General features: G+C 38.8%; 1 protein-coding gene across 3 annotated transcripts in view; it reads left to right on the top strand.

The window, feature by feature from the left end:
- Positions 1 to 14,719, top strand: part of Suclg2 (succinate-CoA ligase GDP-forming subunit beta) — a 206,645-nt gene extending 191,926 nt beyond the window's left edge. For all 3 annotated transcript variants that reach the window (XM_090323807.1, XM_090323816.1, XM_090323825.1), the window contains exon 11: positions 13,671 to 14,719. In XM_090323807.1, the coding sequence (XP_090179933.1) occupies positions 13,671 to 13,786 (116 nt within the window). In that variant the 3' untranslated portion in view covers positions 13,787 to 14,719. The remainder of the gene's footprint in view (positions 1 to 13,670) is intronic.
- The last annotated feature ends 4,302 nt before the right edge of the window (positions 14,720 to 19,021 follow it).

Genomic DNA, 19,021 nt, shown 5'->3' with positions numbered 1-19,021 from the left:
GCCTGGTGATAGAGTGCTTGCCTAGCATGAATCGACCTGGGTTCGATTCCTCAGTACCATATACATAGAAAAATATCCAGAATTGGTGCTGTGGCTCAAGTGGTAGAGCTCTGTCCAAGGACAGTGCCCAGACCCTGGGCTCAAGGCCAAGGACTGGCAGAAAGAAAGAAAGAAAGAGAGAGAGAGAGAGAGAGAGAGAGAGAGAGAGAGAGAGAGAGAGAGAGAGAGAGAGAGAGAGAGAGAGAGAGAGAGAGAGAGAGAGAGAAAGAAAGAAAGAAAGAAAGAAAGAAAGAAAGAAAGAAAGAAAGAAAGAAAGGAGGGAGGGAGGAAGGAAATAAAAATATATGAAGTAAATCTAGTCACACAGAGATAAATGTATTTGGAAATGAAAGGAGTATTATGTTGTAGGGGTTTTTTTTGTTTTGTTTTCATTTGGTTGGTTTGTTTGTGTCAGTCGTGGGTCTTAGATTCTGGGCCTGGGCACTGTCCCTGAGCTCTTCAGCTTAATGCTGCCCGGTGCCCTACCCCTTATGCCACAGCCCCACTTCGGTTTTCTGGTCATTAATTGGAGATGAGAGTCTACCAGACTTTTTAGTGCCTGGGCTGGTTTTGAACTGTGTCCTCAGATGTCATCCTCCTGTGTAGCTAGAATTACAGACATGAGCCACTGTACCTCGCTTATGTTGTGTTTTTGAGACAGTGTCTCAGCGTGTATAGTCCATACTAGCCTTGAACTTGCTTAGTATCAGCTCAGGCTGACCTAGAACTTTGGATCTTCCTGCCTCAGATTTCTAAGTGCTAAAATTACAGGTGAGCACCAATACACCACTAAAGAGAATTCTTAGTAAACTTTTCATGTAATTATGGCATTATACTAAAAGCATAAACTAAAATAAACATCTATAAATAATAGAAGATTTGTTTCATTGAAGAATCTGAAATGTCAATGAGCTTTTCATATTCCTTCTTAAATGGATTTTACTAATGCACAATTCATAATACCATGAATTGATTATTTTTAAAAATTCCAATTATGCAGATTGACATGTTTAAAAAAATAGAATAGCAAAAGTATCCGCATTTCTTAATATCACCATTTTCACCAGAAAAAAAAAAATTTAAGTATTGGAAAGCTGTCAGGTCCACAGTGGCAGATGCAAGTTTTTAAGAACTTGGGTTTTCAGCTTAATGTGTGAGGCAGCCAATGGTCAACTGCTGTCCTTGGAGTGACAGACTTACTGCACTCATTTTTGTGAAAATACTTAGTAGATAATGTTGTCTTAACAGGTAGTGTGTGTCAGTTGTTTTTCCAAATAAACTCAGTTTCCTTGGAACTTATGGGAACCTGGCTCATACTTCAACAAGCACATTGACACTTGTCTCAGCAACCACCATAGTTCAGGACATTGTAGTGGTACTATCTGTCACCTTCCCATTTGCTCATGGAATACAGTAGAAAGTATACAAGGATGACCTAATAAAATTAATTTTCTCACCCTTCATCCCCTTACCTGGAATTTGTTTTTGAGAGTATGTGCTGATGAAAAGTACAATCATTACTGTACAGTTAGTCTTAGTTTATTGGCTTTGTTACAAACAGCAGTTTTGCCTTCCATTACTTTTTGCCCCATCAATACAAATGTCAACACAATAGTAATTATTACAGAAGATACATTTAATAATTATAGTAATTATTATTAAATTATGATTACTACCATTCCTGTGAAAATAATCTTTACCATTGAGACCCCTCTTATGCAGAAGAACAAAAACAGACATTTTAGTATGAAAACTGTACAAAAGTCTTACCCACATTGCCACCAAAACCCGATTAAAATAGTCAAGTGGCCTTAGTGAGGGCTGAATTTTCAGTATCCTACAAAATAAATCTACTTCACTTTTAATTTTTCTTTAAGTATTAAAAAAAGGTTCTGTTTTCACAGTATGCTTAGTGTTCCAGAAGTATCAAATCACCCTCTTTAATTCCTGGGGGTACGTACAATAAAGTATGAAAGAAAATACATCCTAGATTATCTTCCTCTGCTAGTGGTGTCAAAAGTCTGTCTGAGATACTGAGAAAAATCTTTGAAGTGTCTAAGCATGTTAGGAAGTCAGAAGTGCATCTTTGAAATAAATGCTTCTGAGGTCTATGTCTATGTTTTTCTTAAGTAATGTATTGATAAATACCACGTGTAGGTCATTGAGATTTAGACATCAAGGAAATAGAAATATAAAAAATTAGCTTGAGAAATAAGACAAAAAAATAAATAGCACAAGACCACACGTAAACCATTTATAAATGCTTGTCTCAGGAGGACTGATTGCTGAGGAAATATAACCTGTATTCTGGAGAAGTTAATATGATGACTCAAGGTAATATTTGCATACTCTGATCAAACCATCATCATATTCTCCTTCCAAAGCAAACTCAAAACTGAGTATTGTCATTATGGTAGATTTTTAGATGTAAGTTTCCAAGTTGATAATGGGAGATAAGTAAGATGGAATTATTGAAAAGAGTGAGGAAGGAGTTCTTTAGTAGAGGATCACATGAAGGTCATCCTCTATACCCAGGAGCAAGAACTTTTAGGACCAGGACAGTGGTAAACCTGAAACCCAGGTCCTAAAAGGCTGATCTAGAGAGGGTCATCGGCAGCAGTGTGTATAGCTGAAAGGGCAAAGTAGAATTGAGTTGTTAGTTGGGTCTACAAAAGCAGGTAGAATTTAATAACCCATATAAAGAGTAAGGAATTGTCCCTGAGGTTCAAGTAGAGTGGAAGAGCAGATTGAAAGGAGATAAAAGAAAAAGGAGACTTGAAATTTTTAAGTCTGAAGACCAGCAGCTACCACTTCTGGTGTCCTCAGCTTATCTAACCAGGCTGTGTTGATAGGAACCTGTAGGTTATTATTATCCATCAAAAATCTGACCCTGGTGAGAAATTAAACAAAGCATTGAGCAGATCAATATAACACCTTTGTACTGATCAAAAATGTATAAGGATATAGCTCTCTACAGGTCAAGAGCGAGCTTCTTTACTGTGAATCAAGATTTAAGCAGCTTCCATATCCACACACTTCAGTGAGCCTTCTACCCTCTGAAAAGAATCCAGAGAGTGGGTGACCAAGTGTTCTCTGTGCGGCATGGCCCTAAAAGGAAAAGACTGAACTGTCCTTGCTAAGTGTTTATAGATGCTACGGTCAAATGTCCTCCACCACCACCTTTCCCAAATGGAGCCAACAGAAGGCCAGGAATATTACAGGAGTCACAACTAATTCATGATGGCCCATCTTCATGGGAGGAAGCACAATGCCCTTAACCAGGTCTGCTTTAGTCAAGGCAGTGGCCATTCATTCAAGGATATATTTACTAATTCCCTGAGTAGCAGCTGTGGGTATGGCTGTTTTATTAAAGAGTACTCTAAAACATGGAAGGTAAACTCTATTGTCTGAGTGACCAATCAGTTCATTTCTTCAAGTCTCAGTTTCCTCATAAAAAAACTCAACTGTAGGGGCCAGGAGTTTGGCCTAATGGTAGAATGCTTGCCTAGCATGCATAAAGACCCGGGTTTGATTCCTCCGTACCACATACATAGAAAAGCCAGAAGTGTTGCTGTGGCTCAAGCAATAGAGCCCCAGCCTTGAAGAAAGCCTCGGGACTAGCAAAAAACAAAAAAAAAACCTCAAATGCAGTAGTTGATTAGTCCTCTGAGAAACAGAACACCTTGTTTTCAGGGAAAAGAAATGGAGGTAGAGTTAGTCTATAGTATTTTATAAGTGATAAGTATGTCTTACCAATTATAGTTTTCCAGTTCATGTCCACTTTAAGGCTGTCTATAATCAGAGCTATTTGAGTAGAAAGACTTATAATGTTTTGGAAACTAAAAATCATATAGCTTTCATTTCATGCTACCTTTCAAGTTTATTGACAGTGGTTGCTTACCTTGTGCCAACAACAATTGTGAAAGAATATCCTAGTTTAGTAGAAAAGAGTTCCAAAATTATGACTGTTACAAATATGGAAAAGGAGTTTGAGGGGTAGGTGGGAGATTGAGCCAAGTCTTTGCCACTGTTGATTCAAACAGATCATACAGGGGATTTTTCTCAACCAGAAATACAGCTTTTACTGTATCAGGAATGGAAAGTAAAGTGAGGGCTTCAAGCAGAGGAAGTACCAAATTAGGTCATTTTTTATCCTCTACTTGGCCTTTCAATTACAAGGATAGACATTGGATTGTGTTGAGCAAAGATCCGCAATTTTTTTAATATGTAAAGAGCTAGATCTTTGGGCATTGTGGGCTGTATGTTCACTACTGTGATTACTCAGCACTGCTGCAGTAATGCTGAAGTGCCACAGACTGCATATGTGGAGATAGGCATGATTGTGCCATAATAGATCTTTTTGTACACATACAGTAGAACATATCTGCCCCATGAGCCATAGTTTGCAAGTCTCAGATATATACAGAGAAGAGGCCAGCTGCAAGACATAGGATTCTTCAAAATCTTGGTGTTATCCATTTCTAATTCTTTATGTCCTCAGATGTGAAATGTCCCATGAGAATCAAGAAGAATTTAACAGATAATATTAAACTCTCAGAACTTAACTTTTATTTTATTTTCTGGATAATGTATAGAGTGGTTACAGTTAACATTCATCAGGTAATGGGTGCATTACTTCTTGAACCTTAATACCCCCTCTCATATTTTTATCTCCCTTTCCCTCCCCCCAGTGAGGTATACTCATTCATTTCCTCTACTTAAATACAGAATCACACAGTGATATATTACAGTAAGGTGATTTTTTTAGACCAGTAACAATATATAGTTTGTGTTGCTGTAACAAAATACTTGTTACTGGGTGACTTGTTGGTGTTTATTTAGCCCACTGTTCTACTAGAGTTGGCATTTTGCTATGCTGTGGTGAGAGATCATGTGTCTTATGGCAGGAGTGAAAGATATAGAGTAAAAGACTAAGGAGGAATTAAGCTCCTCTATGAAAATTCATTTTCAGAACGAATCCAGTCCCAGGAAATCCACCTCGATCCCTTCACAAGGCAGAATCCAGAATCCACATGATCTGATTACATTCCATAGGCCCTACTTTTTACCAGGTTTTACCAACCAATTCAATATCACTACACTAGAGGCCAAGATTCCAGCACATGAACTTCGTGGGGGCAAAGTTGTACCATAGCCAAACCATAGCTCTCAACAATGGAGTTCCAAAGTCAGAAATGCAGAAAGTTGTTTCACACCACCAAGATTGAAAATCCCTTATATCATCTATAAATTAAAGTACACATGAGGAAGATTCAAAGACGGCAGGAAAGTTCATATAGATTTTAAATGTAGGAAATTATTCCTTCTTTAAAAGAAGAAAGAATGGGGGCATGCCAAAAGTGGTAGAGCCCTGCTAGCAAGCTCAAATCCTTGAGGTGAATAAGTGAATGAATGTATGATATGGCCTATTCTTAGCAGATGATAGAGAATAGAGAATTGTGAAGAGATTCTGCTTGTCAGAGGGTTCTTTCCTTCCTTGTTAATATTACAGATCCCTCAGTATTGGTTTACCTTAATGTATACATTGAATTTTTGAGAGTTAAAACCAAAGCCTACGTACCTAGTATATGCTGTCAGTGAGCATGTCAGTCTTGATTCGGAACTTTGCTTTGGTGATCATAAGTCTGTACACTCCATTCTTTGAAATGATTTCCTGTAACTGAAGCTAGTGACTCATGCAGTGACCATATGAACAATCAACCTTCTCATCCATGGATGCCAGCATCTTCTTACCATGGAAGAAGAAATTAAGGAGTATTATATGGGCATGGGGCAACCTCATGCTCTAATTCAGGGGATGCAGGACACTTAGATAAGATATTCATCCAGGGGCAGAACCTCAAAACTACAGTGGCTTTCTCAGGTTATTCAGCTACCTAGGGCTACAACCTAGTATGAAATTTCCACATCATTAATAGAAATGTGGCAAAATCATAGTCATTGTAAGGAGCAGATGAGTTTTTAAGTAACAAAGAACTGTCCTAGGCTTCATAAACATTTGTTACCATTATTGTCATTTGAACACTTGTGAATTTGATGTAAACACTGAACATGGCCTCTGTTGGCTGTCAAGCAAGATGCTGGATATTAGAGGCACATCATCTCAAGACAGATGGCTGCCAACACAACTAGAATTACACCGCTCTTAGCAGGTTATCTAACACTAACAGAATAATAAAGCAGAAGAGATGTGTAAGTTATCAAGAAAACAAATACCCTATATCTGATTACTGCCTAGTAGAACAAGTAGGGAGGCACAAGGACACAGGACAGTGAATATTTGAAGAGTGATTTGCTGCTTTATAAAACTTGATTTGTTTCCACTCTGAGGAGGACAAAAAGCCTGAATTACTTAGAGCAGGGCTTAACTATTTTAGGCTCCATAGTCCCATACTGTCTGTGTCACAGCTCAGAGCTCTGCCATGGCAGAGCACAAGCCACCATCAACAATCTGTAAATGAATCAGTTTGGCTGTGTTCCACAAGAATTTTATTTATGGACACTGAAATTTGAATTTCATGTAAATTTCATGTATCACAAAATATTATTCTGATTTTCCCTTGACTGTTTAAAAATGTAAAAACTATTCCTAGCTCAAAAATGATACAAAAAGAGTGTAGATTTGGCTCAAAACCACAGTTTGCAAGCCTGACTTAGAACACAAGAATGAGTCAGACTTGGGATAGCTCACTGATTGTTTGACCTGAGCAAGTTCTCTAACATCCCTAAACCTAAGTTTCCTATGTTGGCAAGAGATGCTTCTAAATAATCCCTAGCATTCGTCTTTCACCAAAACCCAGGCCATGTGGGTCTTGTTTGTCTGTCAGCAAGAGACAAACGTGGACCAAGCCCTGCCTCTCTGGGGGAAGGAATGTGAGCCCTCCTTCCAGTTCATCTCATGCTTCCTTTAAAATAGAAGTAAAACAACATTAGCTTTATAGCTGCTCTGAGAAGTACAGTTCCTGATACTCCTCATCATAACTTATGTCTGAGAAATACTTATTAAACTGAACATGTGCTCAATTATGCCATTAGGTTTTTAAAACAACCCTGAGTTCCTATATAGCAGTTCGAATAGCAGTTCCAAAAATATAGTTTTTACATACTTTTCTAGTAGAGAATTCATTCTTTTCTTTTTCTTTTTTTTTTTTTTCTTTTTCTGTTTTTTCTGTCCTGGGGCCTGGACTCTGGGCCTGGGCACTATGCTTGAACAATTCAACTCAAGGCTACTTACTGCCCTACACCTAGAGCCACAGAACCACTTTTCAGTATTCTGGTGGTTAATTGGAGATAAGAGTCTCATGGTCTTTAGTGCCTGGGCTGGCTTTGAACTGAGATCCTCAGATCTCAGCCTCCTGAGTAGCTAAGATTACAGGCGTGAGCCAGTGCACCTGGTGAGAATTATTTTCTTCACAGTCTTGCATCAAAGGGGCCAAGGAGAGGGCCTGGCTGCACCTTTTTACCAAAACCCTGTCCTGCTCACCACCATTATCTTTTCATATAATGAAAGCAAAGAACAGACTTTGATAAATTTGCCTTGCATGTCTGTTCACAGCTCTCTTCCTCCACCCAGTGGTAGAAAGTCATTTGTAAAACATCACAAAGAGGTGTAAAAATTTTTTTGACTTTTAATAATAATTACTATTATTCATTGTGTCCTCTAGCAAAAGAGCAAATTTCATCTTAAACCCATTCCCCTTTGATTCCTTTTGTCTTGCCATTTCCAAGGCCTGCAAGTAAGTAGATAACCATTTAGCTGTGCCATTCTCACCTAGAGATATTAAGGAGTGCCAGAAGGGGAAGAGGTGGGTTGGGAGGGATGAGTAAAAATATTAAAATGGTGACATTATCAAGATGCATTGCATTCATAAACTGCTTTGCTAAATGGCAACTCTTTTGTACAACTAATTAAAGATAATCTTTAAAAAGAAGACATAGGAAAAGAAAAAAGGAAGGAGGGTGGGAAGAAAGAAGGAAGGAAGGAAAGTAGGAAGGAAGGAAGGAAGGAAGGAAGAGAAGGAAGGAGCTGCCAGACTTGGAACAGTGAGTTGATCAGTCATCTGTTACTTGGTTATTAAAAGTGTTGTCCCGCAGTCTCATTAAAAAGCAGTGCAGCATTTGATAAATATCGGAGCATGTCAGTGGCACCGTTTAAATACGGGAAAGAAATCCATTTCCTTTGTAATTGTGTGCACAGGTATAAAAACTGTCTTTGGAACACTTAATTCTATGACAGAGTTTAAAGTAGCTATGATGAGCTTTATTCGGAAGTGAAGTGAGGGGAAAGAATGAATTTAGACGTCAGGCACTGGGTGAAGAAACTAACCTCAAACACTCAAATAGGTTCTTTAACAAAGGAATCTACAAACTAGCAAGCATTTGCGCACCACTTTCTATCTTTTCTCTGGTAGTGACCTGATTTTCTTATAACCCTTCTCAATGTATGCTTATTTCTCCTTTAGCTGTTGCCTTGTCAGAGAGGAGAAAGCAGGTAAAAATGATTGGCCTGAGTAGGTATACTGTGGGGAGAGGTATCCAATAAGAAAACAGAATGCTCAGAATAGGTGGTAACATAGTCAAAGAAAGGGCTAGTGTAGGGACCACTTGCCTTTGTAACCTCCACTTATCAATATGTTGGTTCCTGTCTCTACATATATCTATTTTCTTCTGGGTTTTTCCCATATCTCTCTCTTCCATTTCTCTTTTTTCTCGTTCCCTTTCTTCCTCCTTCCCTCTTTTTTCCTCTTCTCCCTTTCCCCTCCTCTAAACTCTTTCCCTCTCCTCTGTTTCTCCTCTTCCTCCTTTTGATCTCTTTACTCTTCTACCCTTCCGCTTCCTCTTTCTCTGGTTCTCTTTTCTGTCTAAATTGCCAGCATGTCTCTCGTCCTTCCTTCCTGACTTGATTTGGGTCTGTCTCTTGTTTCTCTTTTTACTCTATCTCTTCTGTTTTAACTCTCCTGTCTTAATCTCTGCTTTGTCTTCCATCTCCCCCACCTTATTACCTCCACCTTGTATCTTAGTCTCTCTTTTGCCTGCCTCTGTGCATGGGTACTCTTACTGTGTGACTCTGTCTCCTACAAAGCTGATTTCCATCTGTCATAGCATCTCTGTGATCCATTTCGCATCACAGTCCTTTGTCTGAGCTTTATATTCAACTCTTAGCATCCCTTTATGTACTACTTCATTCTAAGCATGCTAGTATGTGCTTAATAATTAAGGCTGTAATTAAAGTGTAACAGCAAGTATAATTAAAATTCACTTTAGTGGATCCTGAAATTATGAAGCAATTAGGCATTTTGACACAGCACTGGAGAAGCTGCTTAGAGGAGAGAAGGACATGTGTTTTGGGGGCACTGCTCCCTCCCTCTCTTTTCTTGGCCCTGCCACTGTCCTAGTCTTAGAGGAAGGGTTCTCTTGCCTGAGGCATATGAACTACAGGGCTGGAAAGTGGCAAGGCTGGAGTCCTCACTGGAGGGCAGCCAGGGCCAGCCAGCTGCCTAGGGCTATTGTCAGAGAAAAAAGGGCCCTGAGCAAGGCCTCTGGAAACTGATAGTACCTCTTATGTCACCTCGGGCAATTTGGGGCTTCAATTTCAACTTTATAAGAAAGGCTTGGGGTTGTTGGCCCAGTGCAGAGATAAAAGGTCCCATTCCCATCTGACCTCCTCAGGTACCTTTGTATGTAAACTCCACTATACCTACTTTGTCAGCAAGTATGTAGTATGTGACAGAGTCACTCAGCATCCCAGTGAGAGGGCCTGACAAAGTAAACCAAAGGTTTAGTGAGAATGAGAAGAAGCTTACTATACCAACCCAACAAGGTACCATCTGTGGCATGATTTACATGATTTTAGAAGTGTGAAGAATTCTGAAGGTCACTTTAAAAGCTTATGTTAGTTGAGACACTGTGAGACTGAGCCATAGAAGGCATCCCCAATGCCATTAACTAGTACACAACTGCTGAAGAATAGCTGAGGCAAGCCCAACAGAGAGGGCAACTGGGTTGAGAGTGCCGTCCACAGCATAGACCAAGGCCCTGTGTCTAGACATTCATGAAGGTCCAGGTCATCCTTTCTTCTTTGCCCTCAGGAATACTCGTGCTAAATGGTTGCTGCAAGGGGGTATCAGTTAAGGAACTTGATTATCTTTTTAATTTAATTTTGTTTTGAAGGTTATAGTTAATCATTATTACCCCCTCCCATGATTTTTTTCACATTTACATCCCCCCCTTTCCACTATCTCCTCCCCAACCCCAAATCATCAAATTCATTTCCAACGTATTATCTTGAGGAACTCAATTATTTAGACTACTGGTTTCAGGTTACAAGTTTCAGTCCGTGTGAGCTACTTTACACTTATGCATGGAAAGACACTTGGCTAAAATGAAAAGAACACTTTTCAGAATTGGTGGAACCGGGAACTAACTGTGCCCCAAGAAGAGCAGTGTGTAGGGGGGTGGGAGGGAAGGCTGTGGAGCAGTGCAGCAGCAGTGAGGAGGTCTTGAGAGCTGTGTGCTAAAGTTGAAGGGCACTAAGGAGCAGGGAGGAAAGAGAAGAGCCTCTTGTATCTTCACTTAGATCTCTGCTCTGGCACCCTGGAGGACAGCTGGAAGAGATTTCTAGTCCATGTCTCTGTTGAGGGAAATAGAAATTTATACATTTAACTTTCATTCACCTTCTGGTCCAGAGACCAATTCACTTCTATGTCAGTCAGGGCTTTTGCTTCACACTCTGTCATTACTCTGTGAAAGTCATGCCTACAAATTAATGTCTAAATTCCTTAGCCTCCTATCTAACACCTGCCACAGTCTAGTCCCCTCTCCTCTTCAAGCTCTGAGGCTGGCTAAAACCTTAACAAAGGAATCAAATGCACCTCGAGGTTTATATTGATGAAATAATGAACTTTTAACACCTGTGTTATTACAAATAATTCCAAAGCTTGACAGCAGAGCAGAAGGAACACTAGTGTCTCTCAAATCTGTGATCAGGAATTTAAGTGTGGGTTAGCTGCATCCTCCCATTCATGATCACTCACAAGACTGTGTTCTAGGGCTGTCTGGCAGGGCCATGGATCCATGTCTCAGTGCTTGCCCATGAGAGCTCACATTTAAGCACACATACAGGGTTGGCAGATGCCCTTCCTCAGGGCCTCACTTCTCAGTAGATACTGGCCAGAACTATCCCTAGATCCTTGCCAGGTGGATTTCTCCACAGGACAGCTCACAGAATGGCAGTTTGCCAGAATGAACAAATAAAGTGAGCAACATGGAAACCATAGCATTGTCCTTAGACTCTGAAGTGACATTCCATCACAGTGGCTATAGTCTTTATTCATTAGAAGATAGCACTGGGTGACTCTGAAGAGGGAAAGATCATATAAGGATATGGACACCTGAAGGTGGAATCATCAATTAATCATCTGAGAGCCATCTTAGAAGCTACCAAAGCATTTACAAAGGTAACATGTTGCTCAAAGTCATGCCAGCCTGTGAGCAATAGAGCAGTGCTAAAATGCCAAGGCATACCACTAGAGAAAATTCTTTTTCATTCCCCTAAGGTGTTGGAGGAGGTGAGTAGAAGGAGTGTTCTGCTCAACATGTATTCAAGGATCAGGCTGAAGGAGTCATTGCCATCTTCAGAAAGCTACCGTCCAGGGTTGGCCTAGCTGACAACATGCCAGAAGGCAGACAGTAAAGAGTATGGAGGATTACACCGGACATGTTTGTGGACATCTGTTTTCTACTATTCACATTCTTTTGGCTGGAACTGTGTGATCTTGTTTAGAGGAAAAGAGGACCTGGGGACATAGTGTCTGCCTGGGCAGCAACTTCCCAGTAGCAGTACTATACCACGCAGAACTAACAGGAGCCGTTGGATCAACTGCCAAGTCTGTTGCAGATACTTGGCCATCAATATAAACATTTTCTCACCAGTTGTTTCATTTGCTTCTCAGCACAGCCTGTGCTTCATCTATACTGCCTTCATCTTACCAACAGGAAGGAAGACTAGCATTTATCTCAGAACCACTTGGAATTGTGTATTAGAGAGAAAAATTTTAGTGTAATCTCTGTCCCTAATCAGTTACCTCAGTTACCCCACCTGAAAAGAAGTACAATGGAGCCTACCCACAGTTCTTGTGACAGTTTCACACGCTGCATGTAAGTTACTTAGCCTTATGCCTGCATGTATTCTCATGCAGAGTATTCTGAGGATGATGGACATGATAGTGTAGAGATAAAGACATTGAGGAGGCTGTGCACATTAATGGCTTACCAAACACTATACAATGGATGTACAGCACAGGAGGAGGGGTGACAGGTGGCACCTTGCACACATTTGAAGAAATTGCTTTCCATTCCTGTGTAAAATAACATGAATACAACTTAGCAGAACACACAGTGCCCAGCCTCCCTTCTGGCTGTTCAGGTGGACTTGGAGTCCTAGAAGAATCAGGGATACCTTACTTCCTCATTCCAGCTGCCTCTGTTTGACCCAGCCACTGTGCCTGTGTAGATAACTTACTGACCAAATGCCTGTTTCTGTTTATATTCTGTGCAGTAAAGCAGGCTCCACAGCCTGTATTTCCAAGTCTTTGTTTATAAATAATTCTGTCTTACCAACTGGATAAAAACACAGGAGAAAAGTTAAAAGGGGGATTTGATTAGAAGTCACATATTTCCCTGTGAAAGAATCGAAAGGATCCATCTAAAACAAATAATAGCTGTAGCACCCTTGGGTTTGGCTGGCATTACTGCAAAACCACTGAAAATGGTTAGGAGATAACAAAGGCTGCATTGCTCCTTTTCAAGGCCTCTGCCTACTACATAGAGTAGAAGCAGACATTTGAAAGTTGCTAGAGTCTTCAAAGTGCAGTGGATTCCTGCTCATGGGTATGAAGATTTTCAAAATTTCAGTTCTCTGATCAGCCCTACCACAAGGTCTTTGCAGCAGGTCACTCTAAATTGGACTAATCCCACATTAAGTCAGCTTCTTTGTACATGATCACACAGCAGCCATCTTGGTTTATTTCAGTAAAAGCCACTTTTCTTGTAGAAGTCCTTACTGTCATCTTTGTTTGAGGTAGACATTGTCATGAAGTCTTCCCACTGGAGACCTGGATTAGAACACTATTTATCTCATCTCCTGGTGAAAAGCTGTATGTGGCAGCTAAATTGTATGATCCTTGTGATACTCCAGTATCCATTCCATGCCTGCACCTTGCTGTGCCATTCTCATCAGGGATTATTATTTTGGGTTCTGTTTGTTATTTCATGTTTCTTTTGGTTGTATGCAAATGAGTAATTACCTAAAGCACAAACTCAGTTGAGAAAACTTTTCTTCTCCAACTCATTGAATAAGTAGTTGTTAATCTCTTCTTTGTATAGCATTAAGGGAAGCTAATTATTCTTTGTATAAGTGTCATAGAAAATATAGACAAGTGGCTTTATTAATGTCACTTAGTAGAAGTGAGAAGAGAAATGTCAGCTTTGGATCACAAAAAGCTGAAACTGTTACAATAAAGTCATGCTACTGTCAGGATTTCAATTGTGTGACTTGGCCCAGTGCCACTGCAGCACCAATACTCAGTGGTGGTCCTTGTTCCCCTTTCCAGGCACCAATGTCAAGGAGGCCCAGAGCATCCTCAGTAACAGTGGACTCCCCATCACTTCAGCAGTGGATTTGGAGGATGCAGCCAAGAAGGCTGTGGCCAGTGTGACCAGGAAGTGATGTCGTCTGCACCCCAGGAGAAGGGATGGTTCTCTCTTCACTGTGAAGAAATGGCTCTTTCTTGGAAAAGGGTGGGAGATGATCAAGAATCACTGTATGAAAAATCCAAAATCTGACTTTTCTTAACTAAGATAGGCTGCCTGAATCTGAATTTACTTACATAGTCCTTATAAAAACAATGCCTACAGTTTCATACTTTCCTCATGATGAGCCTACTCAATGAGCAGGATTTGCCAACTTTGGAAGCAGTCTGTGTGGCCAAATAATGTATATATAGGATGAGAAGCCCAATCTGGGCTCATTCACAAGAACTTTGCTGCCATTTAATCTTCTATAATAGAAAAATCACAGCCCATAAAAAAAAAACCCTCAGGATTATATTTAACATATTAACTACCAAAAGCCAAGGTATTTGAGCAAATAGCTTTTGAATACTTCAACAGTTTTTATAAGTTCCTATTTATAGCACACTTAGAAAGTCCATAACTATTCCAAAATATATCTTACAATGGAAGTTCCACGTTAATATACTGTGCATGTATTTTACCAGTTGCCTTAATGTTGAAAATACTGTTTACCTCACATTAAAAGTAAAGCCTGAAGCCTTACACAATTGTGATTTTGCAGTAAAAGATTTTAAGGTCAAAACTGTAGACTGCTGGCTGTTGTGAGAAAGTCACTGTAATTAAGTCATTTCATGAAGACACAGCCCTGAAGATCACACTGTTCACAGTCAGAGCCTTCTCTCTCATCCTCTCACACCCAGTGCCTACCAGCTTGTAGCAGGAAATTAAGAAAATATAACTGAGGATAATACAGCTTGTTTCCATGTCCATTTTGTGTTGGGAAATGTATGTTAGACTTTTCTTTAAATTTTGTTAAATTTTTATCTATATTCAATTTTAAATAAAATTGTTTTATAAGCTCTAAGAAGTGTGTGTGTGTGTGTGTGTGTGTGTGTGTGTGTGTGTGTGTAGTTTTCCGAGTTTTATTCTTGAACAAGTTCTTTCTAGTTAGACCTTTGTGCCATGAGCATAGCTTTAAAATTAGAAAATCTCAGTTGCCCTGGGATTATTCTGTGTCCCCTTGAAACATTTTTATGGCAAAAGACAACTTAATGAAAGAATAAATGTGTGATATAATGCAGAAACCAAAGTAAACTATCTTAGGTGTCTTATAGGTAAATATGATGCCAGTGAAGAATTTTCTAGCCTGAAATACCAAATGTGTCACATTGAAAAGCCCTAACTTAGGTACACTTACTAATTCAATATAATAAACATGAGTTATAGTTTATTTATATGAAAACTGTAAAATAAATAAGCATTGACCAAATGAAGGATTATATGATTTATGAATGAAGAATGAGAAATTAAAAAATTCACAAAAAAACAACAGAGAGAGCAAAGATGATCCAATATGAGAATAATTGTATCCTTTGTGTGAGAAACAAACAACTAAGAAGTTAGATATCTTAAAGTTACAAAGAAATAAATGTTTATTGGAATGAAATTTCTCTAAGGGAAAAGAATACTATATTCCAGGAAATACTAACACATTGATTTGGGGGCAGGGGAGGAGGGGGTCAATTATAAGGCTTGTATTTGGGGCCTGGACTCTGACCCTAAGCATTCAGATCAAGGCTAATGCTCTGCCATGTTGAGTCACAGCACCACTTCTGGGTTTCTGGTGATTAATTGGAGATAAGAGTCTCATGTACCTTCATACTCAGGATGGATTTGAACTGCAGTCCTCATATCTCAGCCTCCTAAGTAGCTAGGATTGCAGGCAAGAGCCACCAGTTCGTGGCACATTGATATTTTTCAGCACAGCATCTCTCAGCTTTAAAGATAAAGGAAGAACTCCAAGTGTCCGGGAAATTGTAAAGCAGCTATCAACATCTGACTTACCCTTTTCAGCCGCTTCTAGTTACAGATAATAAAGGAAATCTGTTAAGTCCTTAGGGAAAGAAAATTATTTTCCAAGATTATCAAACCAAATGAACACTTTCATTCCATTATTATCTTTGAGAGGGTAAAAATGGGAACTTGAATATCCCAAGATAATATGAGTAATTTATAATCCATGCAAACAGTATTATATAGAGAGATTATGTATATTGAATATTACATTATATAAATATATATACCATATATACAATTATACAATTATACATACAATTATATGTACCATATATACAATGTTGATACATGCTTACTGTGAAAAATATAACAAGCTACACAGATAAGTAACAAAGTTATATAACATTTAAAATATGTATTCATGTGGTAAATACATACTAAAAGAATGAACTGGTTATAAAAATAGAAACTGAAAATATGGGGGGATGGTGATTTTTCTTTTTATTTTGCATAAAGGTTCTCAAATGAGGGTAATTTACTCCCATAGTCACATTTGTCGATATCGAGATATTTTTATCAAGGCAGTAGAGATTCTTCACATCGTGAAGGGAGATGATAAGGAAACGACTCAACACCCTGCCACAGGATTCTCCCCTCAAAGAAGGGCTCAGCCAGGTATTACTGTTTTCTGAAAACCTATACTCCATTGCATGTAATTTACTATGGTAACTGTGGGCTACAACCTAATATAAGAGAAGTTACAAAGAAAAAGCACTAGGAGGAAAGAATGCTAGAAAAGGTTATTAGATAAATGTATTAAATTTTAGATGGTAGATATTCCTTTATTCCTCTGTTTGAGGTCTGAAATTCAATTTCAGAATATTTTATTATAGTAAAAAGTTATATGATACTATTCTTTTAAAAAAAATATTCTGTTTTGGAAGCTGTGCATGGTGCTCATGCCTTTAATCCTATCTACTCAAGAGGTTAAGATCTGAAGGTCACAAACTGAAGCCAGCCCAGGCAGGAAAATCTGTGATGCTCTTCAATAAACTACCAGAAAGCCAGAAGTGGTGGCTCAAATGATAGAATGCTGGTCTTGAGCAGAAAAATCTCAGATACAGTGCCTAGGCCCTGAGTTCAAGATCCAGAACAGCACAAAATAACCAGGAGTAAATATTTTTAAAAATCTGCTTTAGAGGACAAATACTAGATTTTAAGGAAAAGGGGTGTATGCGTGTGTGTGTGTGTGTGTGTGTGTGTGTGTGTGTGTGTGTGTGTTTATGCACACCCAAATCAGTTTTCTTTTAAGTTAGTCTATTTGGGTAACATTTTAAAAATGCCACTTTATATTTCAGTATATAACTGAAAATAACATATAATAGTTTTAAGTGTAATAATTAGATACTGCTTCCTAACTAGTTTATACCTTGTGGGTATGCCATCCAATTTTCTGCAGTATCTTTTCTACTGTTTTCTCTATTGTGTCACATAGGCATTGCTGTTTTCTGTGTTGTTCTGAGTCTCGTAAATCTTGGAACTGCAGTGTTTAAAATTCTAGTGTTTGAAAGAATGCCACATGTGTTTCAGTGATGAATGTCAAGTGTTATGTTGATCTATGTTGAGGCATTTAGTGAAAGCAGCTCTTGCTGTTCAGAAGAGTCATCATATGAGGAGAGCACAACTCCACAGGAGCATGAGTGGGTAGAGGCAGCAAGCAGTGTGGCCCCCTGTGTATATGAAAGCGTGGGTTCAGGGCAGTCAGCCGTTCTGCTGGAGGGAACCAAATTCTTCTCAGCATTGCCATCCTACAAATGCTTGTGTTGCAAATGTGGCTAGTAAATCCCAGTTTATTCTGAATCTTTTCATCGTTTGAAGCCAAACCTCTTCAGGACCACTTCCCAGAATGTGCCATTTAAAAGCAGGGCTTGGAAAATGTAGCTAATTAAGTTTAATTCAAACAAATGTTTATGTAACATCTGCTCTCCCCTGGCAACAGGGCAGCTGCTGGGGAAAAGAAAAACACAGATTCAATAAAGATGAACCCTCACTTTTAAAGAATGATGTCCAGAATGCTTGGGACTGCTCTGTACTAGAGCCTGGTCTGGTGATGGGAAGTAATGAGAAACCTGACAAGAATTTCACATCAGTGATCCTACCATGTGCTTCTGTGAATGCCTGTACCAGTGTGATGGATGTTACATCTCTGAGGGGACATTGTAGGCACCAACAATTTTTTTCAGACCTCAATTGGTTTAAAGTGAATAACTGATTAAGTTATAAATTTTAAAGGCTGCTTTCTAAACTTAATGAATCTTCATATTCTATTTATAAATCTATCCCCTTATAAACAAATAACTTTAAAGCAGCTTTTTATTCATGTTTTCAAACTTAGAAAAACTCATTTAAATATGCAAGCTGCCTTATTTACCAATATAATAAGGCAGATTTTCTTTCAAAGTGTTTTGAATTTTATGACAGTCTCCCAAGTACTTAAGTAATTCTCAGAATTCTAATAAATGTTATTAAATTTTAAAGTGCTTTAACTCTCTTAAATGTAGTGATAGTTTTTGAATACCTAGAATACAATCACAAGTATGTATCCAACACTCATCATACATTAGACTAGAAGCATGACATAGCTTGTTTATCTTACATTTCTTACATAAGATGTGCATATAAAATGCCAAATGTACAAACCTTCTGAGCAGTGAAATATCCTAAACATTCCTGTGCTTTATTTGGATTTCTGGGGTAGCTGATATAGTTAATTAATTGTTGCTCATGAAATATGAAGAAATGTTCAATATCTCTGGCCATAAAATAAATGGAAATCAAAACTATATTGAGATTCTATCTCACCCCAATTAGAATGGCTATTATCAAGAAAACAAATAATAACAGATCCTGGAGGGAATGTGGCCAAATAGGAATGCTACTACACTTTTGTTGGGGATGTAAACTTGTTCAACCACTGTAGAAAGCAGTAGGGAGGTTTTGCAAAAGACTAAACATTGAGCTCCTCTATGACCCAACAATCCCACTCCTGGACATTTACCCAAATGATCATGAGCAAGGCCACACTGAAGCTAATAGTTTAACTATGTTCATTGCAGCATTATTTACCACAGCTAAGATACAGATCCAACCTAGATGCTCCTCAGTAGATGAATGGGTCATGAAAATGGTATATATACACAATGAAATTGTATGCTGCCATCAGAAAGAATGTAAGGAAATAGGAAGACTTGGAAAAAAAAATCATATTAAGTAAGACAAACCCAAAGCAACATAGGCTCCATGGTTTCCCCCATTTATAATAATTAGTATACACCTAGGATAGTCTGGGATAGTCCTAGCAGAGGATCACAGC

This window comes from Megascapheus bottae, chromosome 2, assembly GCF_031878675.1.
Source record: "Megascapheus bottae isolate mThoBot1 chromosome 2, mThoBot2.hap1, whole genome shotgun sequence".
Lineage (NCBI taxonomy): Eukaryota > Metazoa > Chordata > Mammalia > Rodentia > Geomyidae > Megascapheus > Megascapheus bottae.
Note: the sequence above shows the minus strand (reverse complement) of the source record. Positions and strands in the feature narration are given on the sequence as shown.